Source organism: Mastomys coucha, chromosome X (assembly GCF_008632895.1).
Source record: "Mastomys coucha isolate ucsf_1 chromosome X, UCSF_Mcou_1, whole genome shotgun sequence".
NCBI classification, from domain to species: Eukaryota; Metazoa; Chordata; class Mammalia; order Rodentia; family Muridae; genus Mastomys; species Mastomys coucha.
Genome location: NC_045030.1, coordinates 76,228,829 through 76,248,995, shown reverse-complemented (window position 1 = coordinate 76,248,995; position 20,167 = coordinate 76,228,829). Strand labels below are relative to the sequence as shown.

The window sequence follows — 20,167 nt, the reverse complement described above, 5'->3', positions numbered from 1 at the left end:
CTCACTCTGTAGACCAGGCTGGCCTTGAATTCAGAAATCCACCTGCCTCTGCCTCCCAAGTGCTGGGTGTGCGCCACCACTGCCCAGATCATAAAAAGAAGTCAACTGTACAAATTAGGGAACAGAACTTTCTCAGCAAAGGAGACAACAGGAACAAAGGCCTTAAGAAACAGAAGTGGTTTGAGGAAAGGAAAAAAAAAAAAAGGCCAGTGTAGAATGGCTGGGCTTTTAGAGAAGTTGACATGACATTAGATCAACACAAGGCTGAAGATGGAGTTTACGCCTCAAGCAACAGATAATCAGTGGAGAGCACTAAGCAAAATGGAAACAGATTTACTAGATCACACTGGTTGCCAGGAAGCAATGGAAAAAAAAAAAGAGCCTGCAGTCTCTATGTGAAACTGCACCTAACAGTGAAGGCAAGATGAAGGGACCCAGGACATCTCACCCTGAGCCTGGCTAGATCAGAATTGAACATCGAACAGCTTCTCTCACAACTCTGACTTCCCCCGTTCCCTCGTCCTCCCAATGATAGATAGGCTGCCCAGGTACCCAAGCATGAAACCAAAAGCCCAGCAATCACTAGATGCCTGTCTCTCTCTCTTCCATATCCATGATGTTGGCTGCAGCTCGATACTTAAGACCCTCATGCTGCTCTGACCATCTCTGCAAATCAGCTCTTTCCATCACTATCACTAGATACTGAACAAAATGCTTCCAATACCCACCTGTGTGTGACACTGGTGTGCTTATAAAAAGGAAACACTCAAGATGGCCATGTGACAAAAGTGGCAGAGGCAGAGATGCAGGTACAACTACAGAGAACTAAAAATTTCTGGGACCTGTTATACACTGGAGAGGGACCTGGAATGGGTTCTCTCTTATGAGGAGCCCACTTCTAAGATCCCTGCCATCCAGAACAGGGAGACAGGAAATCTCTGTTGCCTATGCCCCCTTACATGTGGTACTTTGTTGCTGCAACCACAGGAAATTCAAGCCCCAAATTAGTTGACTTGGCCCCTTCCACCACTCTGTTGTGTCAATAATGAGCTTTCCTCAGCCATAGGCAGAGGAAACCTCAGAACTGTGTGTAACAGCTACTTCCTATGTAATTCAGGGGAATTAAAGAGATAGAAATGGCAAAGAAAACCTTTGTTACTGGCAATACTACCCCTACATCCACCAAGTGAGGGCAGAGTGCATGCTTGAAAGTCTTACTTCTTTATTTCATATTTTATGCATAATTTAACCCTCTGGCCTTTTTATACCATCCTACAGAGAATGTTCATGTAATAAAATGTTCAAGATGCTAGCCATGCAGGCCTGTGTCATCAGATATGTTGCATCTTATTTCATCACAGCCTTTGGTGGTGACAGATGATGGTGCTATGACAGCCACTCCAATGAAACAGTCACTGTGAGGACCAAGCTGTTGTCAGGTAAAGAAGGCTGAGGATGCTTCCAAAGTGCTTGTTCCATCTCACCAACTCCCAACTTGAAAGGGGAAACACTGAAAAGTAGGCCACACCTTGCATGAGGGTATCACACACAGGCAATTTTTCCTATTTTGACATCATCCCTACTTACAACCTGCCTTACTGTTTATTACTCAGTAGGTAAAGTACTCTGTACTGTCTTACTGGCTCTCTGGTTTTCTCTTGGGCATGGGCCAACAGCAAGAGAGCATATGTAAGTAACAGTAATAGGTCTTCTGCAAAGGGCATGTGTCTAGCTGTATGGATCTAGAAGTTGTCTGCCAGAGGCCACATAAAATTTGTGTAAAAGCAAGTAGACTAATTCCTGAGGGGGGTGGAACAACCACTTTTTCCAGTTCTAGCTTACGTAATTCTGGGAAAGAAAAGAGCATGTCTTATGTCAAAAAGATGGTAGAATCTCAAATCTTTGATGTATGGTTAATCATCCACCATACTTCAGGTTAAGTAGGTGGCAAGGACTCCCACCTTCTAGAAGGGTACTGAGTCCCAACCATTGCCTGGATCCACCCTCAGATTTGTCTTGACCTGCCCATGAAGCCCAAGCCAGAATGTTTTCAAGCTTCCAGATGATCCTATTGTGTAACCTGGGTTACACCTGCTTTTTGAGACCCTTTCAGGATAAAGTACTGGTCAGAAATGCACTTATGCATCTCTGTTTATCCAAGAAGCATGAAGCTCATGCAGCCACTGCAGGCAGTCCAACAGCACTCTCCTACTACAGCCAACCTGCCTTCCCCAATCATTCCCACTGACCCTACTAATAGCAACGAGCACTGACAACAGTCTGACTGCCTCTAAACTCTGAAGACTACGGGCCATCACCCTAGAGATCAGGTCTCTCTAGCAGAATTACAAGGCTTAAATGTCCTGCCTTTGGGCAGCATTTACTCAGGTTCTGATGATGTCCCTACTCTGGGTTGTGTAAGCCCAAACCCCCAGAATGTGAAAACATGACTTTATTTGGGAAAAGGATCTTGGTAGGTGAAATGGGGTAAGGGCCTTGAACTAGAGATCCTCCTTAATCTAACCAAATAAGACCTACATGCACAACTTGGTTTCCTTATAAGACAGAAGAGAGGAAGAGACCACAGGCCCTAGAACCAGAGACTGAAGTAATGGGTCTACAAGCCAAGCAACACCAAGGATTTCCAGAAACCACTGAAAGTTAACAGAATGCCTAGAATTGTTTCTCAGAGCCTCCAGAAAAAAACCTAACATCTGGCTTCCAGACAGGAAAGAGTGATTTTTGTTGTTGTTGTTGTTGTTATTCTTGTTCTTTTAAGTCTAGGAGAATTTTTAAACCAGCTATAGGAAAGTCATATATACCACCACAAAACTGGACTCAAGCTAAACCAATAGTATTCCTAAAGGAAAATTGTAGGTTAGATATTTAAATGAAAACACATAAGCAAACAACTTGTTTGTTCCTTTAACATTTTCCCAAAGATCTGTCTGATATATACCTGGGAATTAGGAAATGGAAAACTTGCTCTGCATCCCGTGAAAATTCTGAGGAAGCCCCCAGCTTATGATTACCTTTTAAATCCTTTTTAAAAACCTGAATTCTACTTAGCCTTCTCACTCTTAATGGGAAAGAAGCCATGTGAATAAAAGCCCAGGAATGGATTCACAGATCCCACTCAGAACCATGAAAGCTTACAGGAGGGCAGGAAGGATTTCAGACCTGAAGAATGAGCAAGGCATAATTACTGCTTTCTCAACTACAACTTCCTTTCCTTTACTAGAACTGCAAGTCTAATACTAATGACTGTAAGGTCCCACAAAACATCTAGAACCTTGCAAAACAAATGAAATGTCCCCTTTTCTATAATTGGTCAGTCACTGCTAAATAGTTCCCTAGGGCATTTTGGCTGGTGAAGAACATGTGATCACAGACTCCAGGAGTGTGATGAACTATGGCCACCACATTCACAGAAGGCAACAATGTGCTTGGCAAAAACAAGAGCACACTGGGGCTAGAAAAAGAAAAGCATATATGTGAAATACCTCTCTGTTGACAAAGCAGTCATAATTCCAAAGACAAAAAAATAGGAGTAGAGAATGGGTAAGTAGGAGTATATAACAGCTTCTAGGCCCCAAAGCAATAACACAAAGTGGAACAAGGTGTGCACTTTTTGTGATAGTCAAAACTAACCTGACTGATCATCAAAGAGCTCTCCAAAGCCCAAGAACAAATGGCAATGACCCAACAGAAAAATGGGTAGGGATTATGAAAATCCAAGTTAGACCAGAGGAATTAAAAAGGGCCCATCTACCCCAGAAAAAGACACTTAAGAAAACTCTTTAGTAAAGAACAGTATATCTAGGAGATGGCAGAAATCCAAATGTCTGCCCACCTCCTCCATGGCAAGGATCCAATGTCACATCTAAGCATCTGTCCTAAAGGTACACACAGATCAGTGCACAAGTACTTTCATTGCACCATTACTTACAGTAACAAAAGGACAGAATACTTTCCACATGTCTACCAGAGGTAACACATGTTGTAGACCCAAGTGCCACATGCCCTGGGAGGAGAGCCTGCAACTCACCGGCAAGAGAGGTACCAGCTGGAGAGAAGAAAAGCTGTACCCAGCCCTGCTTGGAGAAGGGATGCTCCCTGAAAGCCCCTGGCCTCCATTCTAGACTCCCTAGGAAAATGGGAGAAGAGGGAAGAAGCCACCAGAGGCAAAGTGGATCAGGCACACAGGAAAAAAAAATAGGGGAAAAAAACAGCCCTGAATGGGGCTGTCTAATGGGGGGCCAAAGGGTTAAAGCAAGAGTTCTGCTAGGTCCTGGGGCCTGCTCTTTGACATCAAGTCCTTAACTGTGGACTATGCAGGTAAAACAAGAAAGCACAAGTTGCACAGATTGGGACATAGTATTATAGGTGGCCTTGCATCTGCTGCTCCTACTCTATGCACTCCATGACATGTATCTGTAGAGTGTCCATATCAGGAGCCTGATACTGGCACTTGGGACAACAGAAGTCAGGAGGTTCTTCAGGAGGGCTCCTCCGCTGGTTGGACAAGGCCAAATGAAAGGAGTGGTGAGCTGAGAAAAAAGAACATAGGAGTGTGATGAACTATGTAAGCACTTCATGCACAGCCTAGGTAGGCCTCAAATGGAAAGGGAAGCTAACAAGGTGCTGACACTTACTGATACCACCATATTTGACTACATAGCTGGGAGCCACCTCCACATTTTTCCTTTGACCTCATAGTGGTGTGGGCTACTGATGGGAGAGGTCAACAAGAACTCCCCAAAGCAGAGCAGCAGAAAAGCCACCACATGCTCCCCCTCAGCACAACACTCTACCCTCCCTAACCATCACCTCCCACCATCTACCACTTGTTCACTCACCTGAAGCAGGGAGTAAAGGGGTCTGGGAAGTATCTACATGCCGCTTCCTCATATCCTCAATCCTTTTGAAAACAGAAAGTATTCAATCAATGCCCGTAGGGGTTTTTTATGAATAAATACATTCATTTAGATATAATTCATGTACTATACATTTCACCACTTTTAACTGTATTTTTAGAGTGTTTTACTCTATTCAGCATGTCCAATCATTAGTATAATTTTAGAATATTTTCAGGCCAGGTGGTGGTGGCGCACACCTTTAATCCCAGCGCTTGGAAGGCAGAGGTAGGCGGATTTCTGAGTTCAAGGCCAGCCTGGTCTACAGAGTGAGTTCCAGGACAGCCAGGGCTATACACAGAAACCCTGTCTCGAAAAAAAAAAAAAAAAGAATATTTTCATCATCTCCCAAAGGAAACTTTGTACTTATTAGGAATTACTCCCTGGGTTCTCCTATATTAGTTTCCTCAGAACTACCACACACCTAGTAACTTAAAATAATAGAAATGTACATGATACAGGTGACTAGGTGCCCTAAATAAATGTATCAGAGGACTGGGTAGAATTACCATGCCCTCACCCTAGCTGGTGGTGTTTTACAGAGTGCTTGGCATTTCTTGGCTTGTAGCTGAATCTCAAGAGTCTGCCTTGGCCTTCTTGTGGCTGCCTTCTGTTATCTTAATTTGGTGCTTCTGTAAGTACCACAATCAATTAATCAACCTAATGTGATCTTATGTTAACTAGTTACATATACAAAGATACTAAACCAAATAAAGTCACATTTTGAGGTTTTAGATAGATATATTTGCACTGGTTAAGGTTTTTGTTACTGTTGTTATCATTTGTCAATTTGACAAAAGCTAGAGTCATCTGATCAAAAGGAACCTCAATTGAGTAAATATCCCATTAGACTGGCCTATAGGCAAGCCTTTGGGGTATATTCTTCATTGATGTGAGACAGTGCCACCCCTTGAGCAATCACTGAGGTTGTAAAAGAAAGCAAGCCATGGAGAACAAGCCAAAAAGTAGTTCTTCCATGGTTTTTACTTCAGTTCCTGTCTCAAGTTCCTGTACTGACTTCCCTCCATGATTAACTACAACTATAAGCTGAAATAAACCTTTTACTCCCCAAGTTGCTTTTGGTCATGGTATCTATCAGAGCAATAGCAACCAAGCTAAGACAGACAATGGTACCAGATCTTGCAGAATTGCTGAGACAGATCCAACCTGACCATATTGTTTTGTGGAAGACTGTAGAAGGACTTTGGAACTTTGGGCTGGAAGTGCTATCAAGTGGTTAGAGCTTAACGGGCTGTTCTGTAGGAGTCAAGGAAGATAAGAATGCTGACACCAATGCAAATGAAGTTTCAGAGGGAAGCAAAGATTCTATCAGGGTCATTTGTGTGATATTTTGAATTAAGAATCTGTAGTTCTAGTCAGCTGGGGCTGAAGAATCAGATGTGATGAACAAGAGATCAGCAGAACTGAAGTAAAACCTTTGCTTTATGAGGGAGGACAATTGATGATGGTTAACTGAAGCTGAGAAATTAGCTGTGATTAAGAAGAGAACAGTATCACTGGAGTGAAATCTTTTAGACTCTAGAGAGTATCTCCTCAGGGTTAGCACACAGAAGAGGGGGCCAAGTGATATGACGGGATCATGGAAAGCAGCTAAAGGGCTTGGCACTATTTCAGAGGTCAGGAGAAGGTGCATCCTCAATTGCGGTGGAAACCCTAGCATATTGGATGCCAGTACCATGGGACAACCACCAAGGAGAGCAGCAGCTGTGGAGCAGAACCAGGCTGAGTTTATAAGACTGAGCTATGTGTCCTGTGAATAGCAGAGCCAGAGAAGTATACCTGCCCAAGACCTTTGGAGCCCAGAGGATCATGAATGGTACCAGATAACAAGCACTGCGTTTTTTTCACATTGTTGGATTTTGGTTTTGATTTGATTTGATTTGATGACTGCACCCTGTCCTTATTATGTCCTGTGCCCAGTAATAGTTCCTGTCCTGACTTTCCTCCATGATTAACTACAACTGTAAGCTGAAATAAACCCTGGGTTTATTTCATAAAGGTTTATGTCCAGGATTATGACTCTTGAAGTAAGAAAAGATATAACATTATTTTATAGGAGCCTAGCTGAGACTCTAGACTTTTAAAGAAACATTTTTTTAAAGAGTGATGGAGCCAGTTGTGGTGGTACACGCCAGTAGGATTTGCTAAAGGAGGCAGAGGCAGGAGGATCACAAGTTCGAGGCCAGCCTGGGCTACACATTTAGGGGGCTGGAGAGATGGCTCAGAGGTTAAGAGCACTGACTGCTCTTCCAAAGATCCTGAGTTCAATTTCCAGCAATGACATGGTGGCTCATAACCATCTGTAATGGGATCTGATGCCCTCTTCTGGAGTGTATAAAAATAGTTACAGTGTACTTACATATAATAAATAAATTTTTAAAAAGAAGGATGGAATGTTTTAAAGACTGTGACACTTTTAAGTTTGTATTTTATATTGTGATACTGACATGAATTGGAGGACAAATAAGAAAGGAAAGATTATGGTTTAACAGTGGTGTGTTTATATGTTAAGCTGTCAAGGGTTAATTGTGTTGGTTGCCTTGTCAACTTCACACAAACTGGAAAGAGAATCTCAATTAAGGAACTTTCTACAACAGACTGGCTTATAGGCAAGTTTGTAAGGCATTTTTTTGATTAACAATTGCTGTGGGATAGCCTAACCTATGGTAGGTGGTGCCACCCCTGGGCAGGTGGGCCTGGGTTGTGTAAGCAAGCAAGCTGGGTAAGCCAGAAAGCAGCATTCCCCTTTTGACTATGCCTCACTTTTTGCCTCCAGTTGCCTGCTTCCCTGTCATGGACTATAAACTATAAGCTGAAATAAGCCCTTTCCTCCCCAGTTGCTATAAGTCATGGTCTTTATCACAGCAACAGAAACCAAACTGAGACACTATGAAAGCTATGAAACCTCCAGCCTTAGATACATCTCAATACATGCATTTCTGTTAAGTTTCTAGCTGGACCAACGGGAAAGGTCATTGTTGAAGTACAGAACACAAGGGAGCAATAGGAGGCACAGAGAACTTAACACCAATGCTAAGAGCCATCAATCTCCTGCAGTTACTAATGGTTGCTGCCTAGTATACACCTTCTCTGTCTATGGCTGTGCTCGTGGCTGCACTCTTTAAGGCCCACCTGTTTGACTCATGGCAGCCAGCTTTCAGCTTGTTGAACTCGCGCTGCAGCTGCTCCAGCTGCTCCTGCAAAATCTCCTTCCTCTCCACCAGCTTCTCCCGGGCATGCCTCTCAGCTTGGAAGTCAGCCTTGTAGATATCCGCCTGGCAAATAGAACAAAGGTGTTCACCTACCACCCATCAGCTTCCCATCAAGCATTCTATGCCATGCCCAGAGGAACAAAGCCCTGTCCTAGGACCCCATTATAGTACATCAGAAACAGATATGAAAGTCTATGATTCCAAGAGCACCAAGAAGTCAAGGAACAATGCAAAGAGCTCAAGAAGAGAGAGGCCACTACAAAATGATGTAAAAAGATATACCAAACCCCACGGCCTGGATGAGCAGGTCATTCATGTGGTAAGGCAGGCTGGAACAGAGCCCTCACCTGGGCCTTCAAGACTGGCACAGTCTCCATCACAATCTTGTGCTGCTCAGCCTCCTCTTTCAGCTTATCAATCAATTCCTGTTTGGCTACCAGGGCCTCCTCAGCTTGCTGGAGCTGTTGCCTCAGATCTTCCAGCTGCATGCCCTAGAGAAGGACAAAGGGGGCTAGCAGAGTCTCTTGGCCCACAGTTGGGCCAAGCTACCTCCCTGGCTGGAACTAAGTTTTGAGACTAAGTAGAAAAAGCTAGAACAAGGCCAGTCCTTTGGATTTTGGGGCCAATGACAATGTGTGCAGGGAGAATGCTGCATCCTGTGGTGGCCCTACAGTACAGAAGAAATGCTGAGGTACTTAGGATGCACAAAGATCTTAGGACTGATAGGAACTCTGAGGATATATAAGGTACTGCCTCATACTCTGCATCATTCCCTTCAGAGAATTCCTAGGTAGCCAGCCATCCTCTTGACTCTTCAAGGACAAGAGCCACCCTCCCTCCTGAGGCTTCCCATTCCACAGCAAGTAAGTAGTATGCACTAACTCTCCGTAGACTGCAGGCCCACCATACACCAGGCAAGGCTGCAACCCATGTGTCCTTTCACTCAGCCACTTGGTCAAACATACCTTATACACATGCACACATGCTCTCAACCAAGAATTCCTTCAAAAAGATTAAACAAGCACTTTTTTAAAGATTTTCTTAATGTACGTATGTGTGTGTCTATGTGTGTGTGTGTGCATCATATGTGTGTGGGTAACCACAGAAGTCAGAGATGCTATCATATCTGCCAAAGCTGGAGTTTCAGGTGGCTGTTAGCCACCCAATGTGAATACTGAGAACAGAACTTAGGTCCTCTGGGGAAAAAAAAAACCAGCAAGTGGTCTTAATCACTGAACAATCTTTCCTATCCCTTAAGCAACATTTTTTTATTAGATGTTTTCTTTATTTACATTTCAAATGATATCTCCTTTCCTGGTTTCCCTCTGGAAAAAAAAATACCCCGTTCCCTCTCCCCTCCCCCTGCTCACCACCGACCCTTTCCTGATTCCCGGCCCTGGCATTCCCCGACACTGGAGCACAGAACCTTCACAGGAACAAGGGCCTCTCCTCCCATTGATGACCGACTTGACCATCCTCTGCTAAAGCAGCATTTTTATAACCAATTCTTAATCATGTGATCTGGTATCATGCTTAATCCTTAAAAAAATGGTTGACAATGTTCTTCTAAAGATGTGACCACTAACTATGTATAATTTGTGTTAGCTTTCAAGTTCTTTTTTCAATTGACTTCCATTATTATTTAAATTTTAGACAAATAAGAAAACAGTTTTTATTTTTAAATTAATGAGTTAACTCATTTCATGAGGGATTTTTATATGCATAGAGGTCTTCGTTTTTGATTGAGCCCTCCCTTAATGTATTTGCTAGAGATAATAGTATTCAAGTATTTTTAATCTACTTGTACAAAAGTTGTTTATACACTTTCTAAATTAAGGCCATATTTAGGTGCTAGAGAAGCTCACCTTTTACACAGAAGGAAAAAAAATCATAGTCATAATTGCAGGTGATGTTTACATGGAAATGTAGTAATCATTATGGCATGGAAACATCCAGTTCTTAGCCTAAAATTTTAAATGTATGTTTAGGGAGGGGTCAAGTTTTAATGACTATTTTATCCCAAATAACTGCCTATTTTGCTGTAATAAAATAAAATACATAAAATATAAAATTTTGTTTAAACTCTGCAACTTTGAGAATTATTTCTTGCAGTTACACACACACACACACACACACACACACACAAACACACATATCATGGGGTTTGATTTTGCTCCTCTGCCTTTTCTTCTAGTTCTTTTATTTTATTAACTGAAAAACAGGCAAATTCCCATTTTCATGAATCCCTCTTTGGACACTTCATCCTGAGTATCTGCACTGTTCTAGAGTTCTTCATGGTAAACAATTTTTAAAAATTTTAGTGAGAGGCAGAAATGCCTTTAGAAATTGGTTTCTCTAGTCTGTTAATATCAGTTGGCTTCCCATTACTCTCTGGAATTGTTTATTCAATGGTGGGGTGTTTTTGTTCTTTGGGGTTGGTTTTTTGTTGTTGATTTGCTTTGGTTTGGTTTTGGGAGTTTGGGGTTTTGGTTTTGAGACTACATAAAGCAGGCTATCCTAGAACTCACTGTGAACTCACCAAGATCGGCCTGCCTCTGACTCCAGAGTGCTAGGATTAAAGACATGTGCTACCACGCCCAGCACCAATATGTGAGCTTTTGGCAACCTTGTTAAAGTTTCTTTATATGAGTAATAGGTTGTAAAGAATTATCGACAATCCATTCTATTTATGAGAAAGAGGAGAACAGCTAATAAACTTAACTGTGAAAAAAAAATGTGACCACTAGAATGCTGGTCATGGTAGCACATACCTGTAATCTCAGCACATGGAAGATGGAAGCAAAATGATCAGGAGTTCAAGGCTAGTCTCAGCCACCTAAGGGTTCAAGGCTGCCCTGGGCTCTACTGAAAAAGAATAGGCTAGGGAGAGAGTTCAGTCAGTAGAGTACTTGTGAGGACCTGAATTCAAGCTCCAGAATCTATGTAAGAAAAAGAGCTGGTCATGTATAGTTCCTAAGGAATAACACCAATGATGTCCTCTGACCTCCACATATGTTTGTGAGTAGACAGACACACATACAAAGTAATCACTAGACCTGATGAGGATAAACTCAAAAAGAGATCAGAATCACCTCAGAAATGTTTCTGGGGGAGGTAAAGAGAAGCTGGAAAGATGGCTCAGCAGTTAAGAACACTTGTTGTTCTTGGAGAGGACCCAGATTCAGTCACAGGCAGCTCACAACCATTCATAACTCCAGTTCCAGCAGATCAATCACTCTTTTCTATCTTCCACATGTATCAAGCACACACATAGTGCATATACATATAGACAGGCAAAATACTTTTTATATAAATATAAATAAATATAAAAATGTTTTTAGAAAAAAAGAAATGCTGAGGACTTTCCGGCTCTGAGTATGAAGGAATGGCCATACAAAACAACATCCCTGCCACAGACCATATCTGAAGGTCCTAGACCCAGATACCCTAGAGATATCCTGTGGATATGTCCCATCTCCTTGTGATCATCCAAAAACTGTCATAGCTACAGCCCCACTGAAGGTGTCAAGCAACTTGAGAGTCCCTTCCAAAAGTTAGATGTGCTATTTCTCAAAGGATACACTGCTGTCTTTCAGGTACACTGGGGAAGAAGGAAAAAACCTCTCCCTGGAAAGCCCAGGGAAGACATACTTACTAGCTTATGTTCTCTACTCACCTTGCTGCTCTTAATGTGGCTATCGTAGTCTTGGAAGAGCTGGTGATAGGCTGCTTGCAATTGAGCTAGCTTCCTCCTGTGCAAAAGGAGCTGTCACTGGAGAAATTGCTTTGTCCCAGTAGAGCCACAGCTTGCCTAAGACATCTTTACCTTCTTCCTTCTTGTTCCATAAAAGACCTGAAATTTGGGCTTCCTGGATTACATCTGGGCTCCTGAGGCTATCAACTCTAAGGCAAGTTTTGCTGACTGCAAGAATTCCCTGCAAATAATTTAGCCACTACATAGTTCATGTTTTCCTTAAAGCCAACATCTCGGAATGTTTCTAACAAGGGCTAGGGTACAACTTAGGAGCAGAACTTTTGCCTAGTGTGTTTGAGACCCTACGCTCCATCTATAGCACCAAAAAGAAAATAAATGTAGAGGCAGGGAGATTGTTCTAAATTAAAAAAAACTCAAAAGAATGCTGAACCAGATACCAGTAGCAGGTTGAGAGCCTGTAGAGGCATTGAGAGACCAGATAAGGAGTCTTTGGGGCCAGCTTGAAGCCACCATGGCTCCTTGCTTTCCTTACACCAAGAGCATATTTTAACTGTAATAAAAAGAACCTATGTAGGATATGCAGTAAACATGAATATGGGTAGAAAATATTCCTGCTTGCATATAATAGTTGACTCTGACATTAGCAAGGCAAGGGGAGAAAAATCAGCCCTTTTATATACAATCAGTCCCTATCAGGACTCCCTAAAAAGCAGAAAGCACCATGGGTGTTCTGAGATCTCTTGGTACCAACCCTCCCAGCCACTTACTTCTCCTCTGAAGCAGCCTGTCGCTCCATTCGCAAGGCAGCCTCCACACTCTGGTTCTGCATGCGCAGCTGGTCCACCTGGACACTGTGCTGCTGCTGTAGCACCTCCCGCTCACTCTCCAGCTGTCTGACCTGCTCACTAACTGCTCGCATCCTGAAATGCAACAAAAAAGAACACACTGAGGGGGCTGTGAGCTCATTAGCACTGAGCTCAAAGATAGGCAGGAACTACTGTGCAACTCACAATTTAGCTTGGAGTCCCAGGCACCCTCATTAGAAGCTCAGGTTCCATACCTAGGTTGTACAGCCTCATGGGATAAGATATAACATCAATAGTCTCAGCAGAGAATTCATCTCTCCCTCTATAGCCTCACTGTAAAAGCTTATGTTGTCTTACCTCTATCACCCATATCCCCCATATCTTCTGATTCTGGCCTATAGTACCACACAGTTTCCCTTAAACTCTAGTTCCAGTATTAGCCTCATCACCCTGGTACCTCCCTGTGTGCTCATTACAAAGGCAATGATGGGCATTTCCATGGGTCTTTAAGGAAGTCACTGATGGCAGATCATCCCAACTTTGCCAAGGAAGATCTGGACTACTGACTGGGCCTGCTCCCCTTTGGCCTTTTCTCACACTGCCCTTGGCCCATCCAACCCACCGCCAGTGTTCTCTGAGCCCAAGTCAAACTCTCCTCCCTCCCACAGGACAGGAGCCCCAACCCACTGCTCCACAAACATAATGACTGCCTATTACACTGAGAAGGCCAGGGTTACCCTGTTAGCTTCACTAACTATCTGGAGAACAGCAGCAAGGCAGTATGAGAGGCACAACAGTGCCCATGCCTGTAACTCAATGATCCCATGTGGCAACCTAATCCCCTTGGCAAAAGAGTGAGCGACAGTCCCAAGACCATTAGTTGACAAAGTCAGCCAAACTCACTTTTCTGCTAGAATTCAGACATATTGGTACATGCCAGGCAGAGGATACCAACGTGAACAACTCCCAACAGAAACATGGAGTTCATAGTCCCTAATGAGAAGTGGTTATGAGGGCTCTGTGCTCTTCATGGGGTTGCTGTGGAATGTATCCAGTCTTCTTCACCTAGAACTTTCTGCCTTGGTAGAATCCCACTGCATATCAGTCAGGAGAGTGAGTTCTTGAGTGTGGTCTCAGGGGCCCTGCTATGCTTCCTAAAGAATAAACTGAATGGCCCCCATAGGCTTCTAGAGAGTGGCATTATTTAAAAGGATTAGGGTAGGTGGCCTTGTTAGAGTAGGCGTGGCCTTGTTAAAAAAAGTAGATCACTGGGGATGGACTTTGAGGTTTCAGATGTTCAAGCCAGACCCACTGGTTTACTCTCTCTTCCCTGCTGCCTGTCAATCCTGATAAAGAACTCTCAGATACCTCTCCAACATAGTGTCTGTTTGTTTACCATCATGCTTGCCACCATGACAATAATGGACTGAACCTCTGAATTTAAGCCAGTTACAATGAAATGTTTTCCTTATACAAGTTGTCATTGTCATGCTGTCTTTCCACAGCAACAAAAAACCATAACTAAGCACCTAGTAAAGAGGTGGTTATAATGTCTCTTCACAGTAATAGAAACCCTAAGCACCCAGTAAAGAGTCAGAGAGACTGTTTCCAGCAACAGCTAGAACTAGATTCCTGAATACCAGATCAGGCTTCTCACAAGACAGCCCTGAGGGCCCTGGGGAATTTAAGAAGACTGTCGGTCCTTCCTTTCAGAGAGAGGAATTCCTAGAGGGTCCTACATTTGCCTCATTAAAAACCCTGGAAGGGGCCTCCTGGGCTAGCTTCCTCTTCCCACTCACCTTCCCTCTAAAGTTTGCCGTTCCTTGGTGGCAGCCTCCAAACGACTCTGGCTCTCCTGGAGTTCCCCCAGCAATGATGTCACCTGAGCTTTCACAGAGGCCTTGTCCTCAGCCATCTGCTACAAGAAAAAAGGTCATTTCCTATCAGTACTGCTTTCTCCCATGCTTCCCACTTTTAGCACCCACAAGACCTGAGGCAGCATTCAAGCAGCTGATGTATCAAGGACTTCTCCTTCCTCTCAACAACTATAAACCTTGGTACTTTGAAGCTTCATTGGCTATTTGTCTTTATCTTATTTTTTGAAGTCCTGGAAACTAAACTCTAGGCCTCACACATGCAAAGCATACACTCCATTACTGAGCCACACTCTGGCCCCTATTCTCATTTTAAAATTCCCAGTCATTGAATACAGAGATTGCTCAGTGGTTAAGAGTACTTGCGGCCAGGCGGTGGTGGGCCAGGCGGTGGTGGCCCACGCCTTTAATCCCAGAACTTGGGAGGCAGAGGCAGGTGGATTTCTGAGTTCGAGGCCAGCCTGGTCTACAGAGTGAGTTCCAGGACAGCCAGGACTACACAGAGAAACCCTGTCTCGAAAACAAACAAAAAACAAACAAAAAAAGAGTACTTGCTACTCTTTATAAGACCAGAGAGTTTAGTTCCTACCACAACTGTCTGGTAGCTTACAGTTACCAGGAATTCCAGTTTGAGAAGATCTGAGATTCTCTTCTGGCCTTCAAGGGCACTTATACACAGACACAGACACAGACACTCAAACACATAAGTAAAAATATATTTTAAAAAAAGTAAAATACCCAGTCACCTCTGCAGATCACCAGAGCTCAGTTAGCTCTTTCCTTCTCATTGTCATCAGTTACTGAACAAAATCTATTCTCATAGCTTTAATAACTGTCTACCTTTATGTTTCACATTTGTATCCTTATAAAAAGAGAGGACTGTGAGACAATTTAGCAGGTCCCAGTGGGTAAAGGTGTCTACCATAAAGCCTAAAAACCGGAATTCAATCCCTGGGACTCATATGGTAGAAGGAGAGAACTGACTCCTGCAAGTTTTCCTGTCACCTACATGTGCACACCATGGAAATACACACATCCACATGAATGAGTACAAACACAGACACACACACTATACAAAATAAAATATAATAAAACTTTCTGGAGAGAAAAGGCCATGTGACAAGAGAGTTAGGGAGTACCGAGGATGTCAACACTAACAATACACTTGGAGACGTACCTGGAAGAGCCCTCTAAAGAACCTACCTGCCTATACCTTCATCTTAGACCTCTGATCTCCACAACTAGGGACAATCTGTTATCTAAGTCTCCGGTGTATGGTACCTTGCTGCTGTCTCCCCAGACAGGAACCAAATGCTTTGACAAGGTGCACTCTGCACCATTATGAACTTAGCCCCACAATGTAAAACTTGACTATAGCAGGTCTTTTCTACCTTTTCCCACAGAGTGATCCTCTCAGATGGCACAATTCCTGCTCAACTACTGTCACCAGGGTCCTGAAACCAGCCAGTCCAAAAAGGCCCTGAAATACCCTTTCATTCCACACTAGGCATACCATCCTTTGGTGGTTGTGTAATACAGGGCCAATTCACAGGCCTGGGGTCTCATAATTCCTCCAAAGGCTCCTAGGGATTATCCCTGAGCCCCCTGGGAAATCCTACGATGTGACTGCCTTGTTTTTTCAGGGGCCTAGGGCTCAACCAGGCTGTCTGGGCTGATACCAGGGTATGTGAGGGCCTTGGACTACATGGTATAGCACCTGTTAGACTTCAGGTTGGCTAGAACCTGAGCAAGCTAGGTCAGGTACCCAAGCACTCCATGCCTTCAGAGCTCAAGAATGCTTCCTGATTGACAATGCTCTATGTACAGTGAACCACTGTTCACAGCAAAAGCACTGCTCCCTGAGAAGCTCACATCTGGCATCTCCTGGCTCCTACCATATATGCCTTGTACCTTGTACCTTGGATGATTTTGATGTGGACCCTTTTACTGTAATAAGCTAACAGTGAGTGTGATGGCTTCTCTTGGTTCTGAGAGTGCTCCCAGCAATCAAGCCTGAAAAGGTCCTGTGGAACCTCCAACATCATACTTCCTATGGGAATATGAGTGTGGTTATGGTCTTCAAACGCAGGTGGGGCAGAAAGGCCTGCCCATTCACTACCTACCTGCTGGCATTTCTTCAGGTGCTCCAAATCCTTTAAGGCCTGTTCCCTCTGCCTCTGAAGATCAAGCTTCTCCAAGCTCAGTCTCTCCACCAGCTTCCTGGCTTCCTGGAATTTGCACATAAGAAACTCCTTCTCCTCCCGCTGGCTGACCTGGAAATGCAGCAGCTCCTCACAGCGTTCCCTCAGCATCTGATTGCTCTGCCGAATAGCATCTAGAGACAGGGAAGACAGCAAAGGAGATATGAGTTCTGACAGCCAGGCACCTCTATAATACTAAATGGCCTTTCTCTAAGAAGTTGAACCAATTCCTAGCCAATTCCACTGATGATATGCCCCCAAGTGTCTACAGTGCATTACTAAACATAGATTCTTCACTTGAAGGTATACACCAAAATCAACTTTCTTTTTAAGTCTCTTTTATATTCTGGTCAATTGGACGTATCCCTACCCTGGAGCACTCAGTCTCAGTCCTCCCAGGCTTGTATCTCTGTCTTCAGGATCAGAGGGCCCTAAACATGCCTGAAACATTTGGGGAGGTACGGAAACAGTCCCTAAAAGCAAATTTCACTGTGTACTTTATGGCTGCAACCTGGGAGCCCAGAAGGTGCATACAGAATAAGCTAGTAATTCTATGAGTTTCATTCGCTTCAGCTGCATAATCAAGAACAGTAAACATTCACCTTACAAATGAGGGTGACATGAGAAAGAAGGCAGTGGCAGTGCAGAAGATGTATTCAAAGATCTCCTCTCACCAGAGCTGGCCACACCCTTCCAAGAGCAGGCCACATTTCATCTTAGGAAAAAACCCTCTCTGAAGGAAACCCATATCCCCTCTCACCTAAAAGCTTGCAATGTCCCAAGAAAGAATAAACCTATTCCCACTGATCCCTACAGCCCACCTTTCCCCTACCTAATCATTGCTTTTTAGCTTGTCCTCCTTCCCCATTCCTTTTCCCTTCCCTGGTGCTGGCTTTGAACCACATTATTTTCTGCATGTGACTCTTAACAGAGAACCCTACCTAAAACAAAGCAAGGTAGCTAAGTTTGAAATGCTGGATGGTTCTTGGGCACATCATGACCTCATACCCTGCCAATTATGAGATGCAGGTGACAATAAGCTTTGTCCTTATATAAGTATGCCAGGCCCTTCCTGACTTTTATCTTCATGCCTCCCTCACACTGCAATCTTTACCTCGGAGCTCTTGATTCTCTTCCAGACAGCGCTGGAGGGTCTCAGGAGTACCCTGCTCTGAAGGCAGATGTAGCATTGCAGGCTTCCCCAGAGAAGATTCTTCACCCAGCATGTCCTGGTCCTCGACTGGGCCACCACTGGGCTGCACCATCTCACTCAGCTGATTCTTCCAGAGGTGCCTGCTCATCCAACAAGATAGTGTCTAGAAGAAAAAGGCAGTAGGAGTGCATGTCAAAGAGTTCTCTCAACCAGTCCTAGACTTCCATTCACAGCAAAAGGCTGGACATTTAGTCTGGTGGAACCAGATACAAAAGTGAAGTTTGGGTCTAAGACATAGCAAATATTACCATTGCAAAGAGACAGAATTGTGGAGGGAAAGGGAAGTAAACTGGGAATCCTACCTCCTCCACACACCTTCAAGTAGAAGCAAAGGGTCCTGGCCCCTCACCCAGTATAGTGGAATGATTGATATACCCAAGTCCTAATCCCTCAACCTATAAATATTTTACTTGGAAAAAAATGGTCTTTACAGATATAGTTAAATTAAGGATCTCAAGCCAGGCATAGTGGTGCATGTCTTTAATCCCAGCACTTGGAAAGCATAGTCAGGCAATTCTCTATGAATTCAAGGCCAACTTGTTCTATATAATAAGAACCTGTCTCACAAAAATCAAGACTCTCAAAGTGAGATCACTGTGAGTTACATAGGTGGGCCATGCATGACCCCAGTAACAAGCATCCTTCTAAAAGACAGACGAAACAGAACTGGGAATGTAGTTCAATGGTAGAGCACTTACCTGGCAGGCACAAGACTGTGGATTCAATTCCCAGCTCTTCATATATATATACAAAAGAAACAGAAAAGAGAAGAAACAGGTGGAAACACAGGAAAATGGACATGAGAAGAAAGAAGCTGAGAGACTAGATTGATATAACCACAGGCCAAGGAACAACTGAGCCACCCACAACTAAAAGACACATGTACGACTTGCAGATGGAGCATGACCTTGTTCACCTTCAGGTTTTATTCTCCTGGCCTCCAGATCTGTATAAATTTTCTATTCTTTTAAGCCACTGAGCCTGTGGTCATTTCTTACAGGAGTCAAGAAAATGCAAAAAAAAAAAAAGAGAGAGAGAGACTTCAGGAGACCACATTGTACCTGAGAAGTGTTTGCTGGGGATAGAGGAGACCTCTTGTGTCTTCTGTGTGCTAAGAAGTTTGAAAGTGTGAATTGGAGTGTCAGTCTGAGACACATGACCCCTGATTTCCTTATGTTGGCTTTAAAACCAGACAGAGAATATGCAGGATAGTACTAACCTGGAGACCTTCTAATTCTGCCTCATACTGACAAACAGATAGAGAATGATCTCAATGCAAGTTTCCAGAGGAGGCTTCTAGTAAGGGAAGATGCCTGTAACACTGCAGAATATTGTCTATTTACACTAAAAGTGTTGCTACCCATAGGTCCATCAGCCTGACATAACTGACCCTTCCCTCTTTTTCAACTACTTTCTTCCTTCAGGTTAAAGAAAAGCCTTCTCTCCTGGTGACTCTCACTCCCTCAAAGGCTGATCCTGCTCAGGCCCTTTTACTGAATCTTCTTCACTTCTTCACGCTGAAGTACTTTGGGACTTCTTTCCTAACTGCATTCACCCCTGCAGTAATTCCATCCAGTCTCATGATTTTTTACCCAAATCTTGATGTTGATAATATCTCAAACAGTTCTCATTCCTGAATTCCAGATATATATCAAACTACTTGGATGTTTAGAAGTCTTAAAAGAAGTTGGGGAGATGTCTCAGCTATTAGGAGCACTCACTGCTCTTCCAGAGAACCCAAGTTCAGTTCCTAGCACCCATGTTGGGCAACTCACAACCTTTTGTAACTCCAGCTCCAGGGGATTAGTAACTCAAGGGGAAGGGATCTAGAGGAGAGTGTTTCAAAAAACATTGTAAGTATGGGCAAGTGAGACAGCTCAGTAGATAAAGGCCCTTGCTATGCAAGCTTGAAGACATGAGAACATGTAAAGGTAGAGAGGAGATAGCTGACTCAATGTTGTCCTCTGACCTCTATACATTCTTGTCATGGCACCTGTGCTCCCTGTCCAAATCACACATCATGCATGCATGTGGGGGGAGGGGCACACGCACAAATAGTAAATATTTTGTGTAGCATGACAATTATATCTCAAGAAAGCTGTTATTGAAAATCATAATGGGGGGCTGGTGAGCTGGCTCAACAGGTAAAAGCACTGACTACTCTTCCAAAGGTCCTGAGTTCAAATCCCAGCAACCACATGGTGGCTCA

The 20,167-nt window shown here is 43.6% G+C and overlaps 1 protein-coding gene across 5 annotated transcripts in view; it reads right to left on the bottom strand.

Annotated features, from left to right (window-relative positions):
- Positions 1–1,208: 1,208 nt before the first annotated feature.
- The window catches only part of Ikbkg (inhibitor of nuclear factor kappa B kinase regulatory subunit gamma), a 75,833-nt gene continuing 56,874 nt past the window's right edge, over positions 1,209–20,167 (bottom strand). For 2 of the 5 annotated variants that reach the window (XM_031364630.1, XM_031364620.1), the window contains exons 2-10: positions 17,860–18,061; positions 16,668–16,879; positions 14,470–14,588; positions 12,632–12,784; positions 11,826–11,901; positions 8,497–8,640; positions 8,070–8,212; positions 4,860–4,921; positions 1,209–4,550 (exon numbers count right to left, since the gene is read on the bottom strand). In XM_031364630.1, the coding sequence (XP_031220490.1) occupies positions 4,408–4,550; positions 4,860–4,921; positions 8,070–8,212; positions 8,497–8,640; positions 11,826–11,901; positions 12,632–12,784; positions 14,470–14,588; positions 16,668–16,879; positions 17,860–18,046 (1,239 nt within the window). In that variant the 5' untranslated portion in view covers positions 18,047–18,061 and the 3' untranslated portion in view covers positions 1,209–4,407. Of the gene's footprint in view, positions 4,551–4,859; positions 4,922–8,069; positions 8,213–8,496; positions 8,641–11,825; positions 11,902–12,631; positions 12,785–14,469; positions 14,589–16,667; positions 16,880–17,859; positions 18,062–18,656; positions 18,693–19,019; positions 19,039–20,167 lie in introns of those variants that run through there. The other 3 variants (XM_031364623.1, XM_031364617.1, XM_031364615.1) reach the window with 3 other exon arrangements.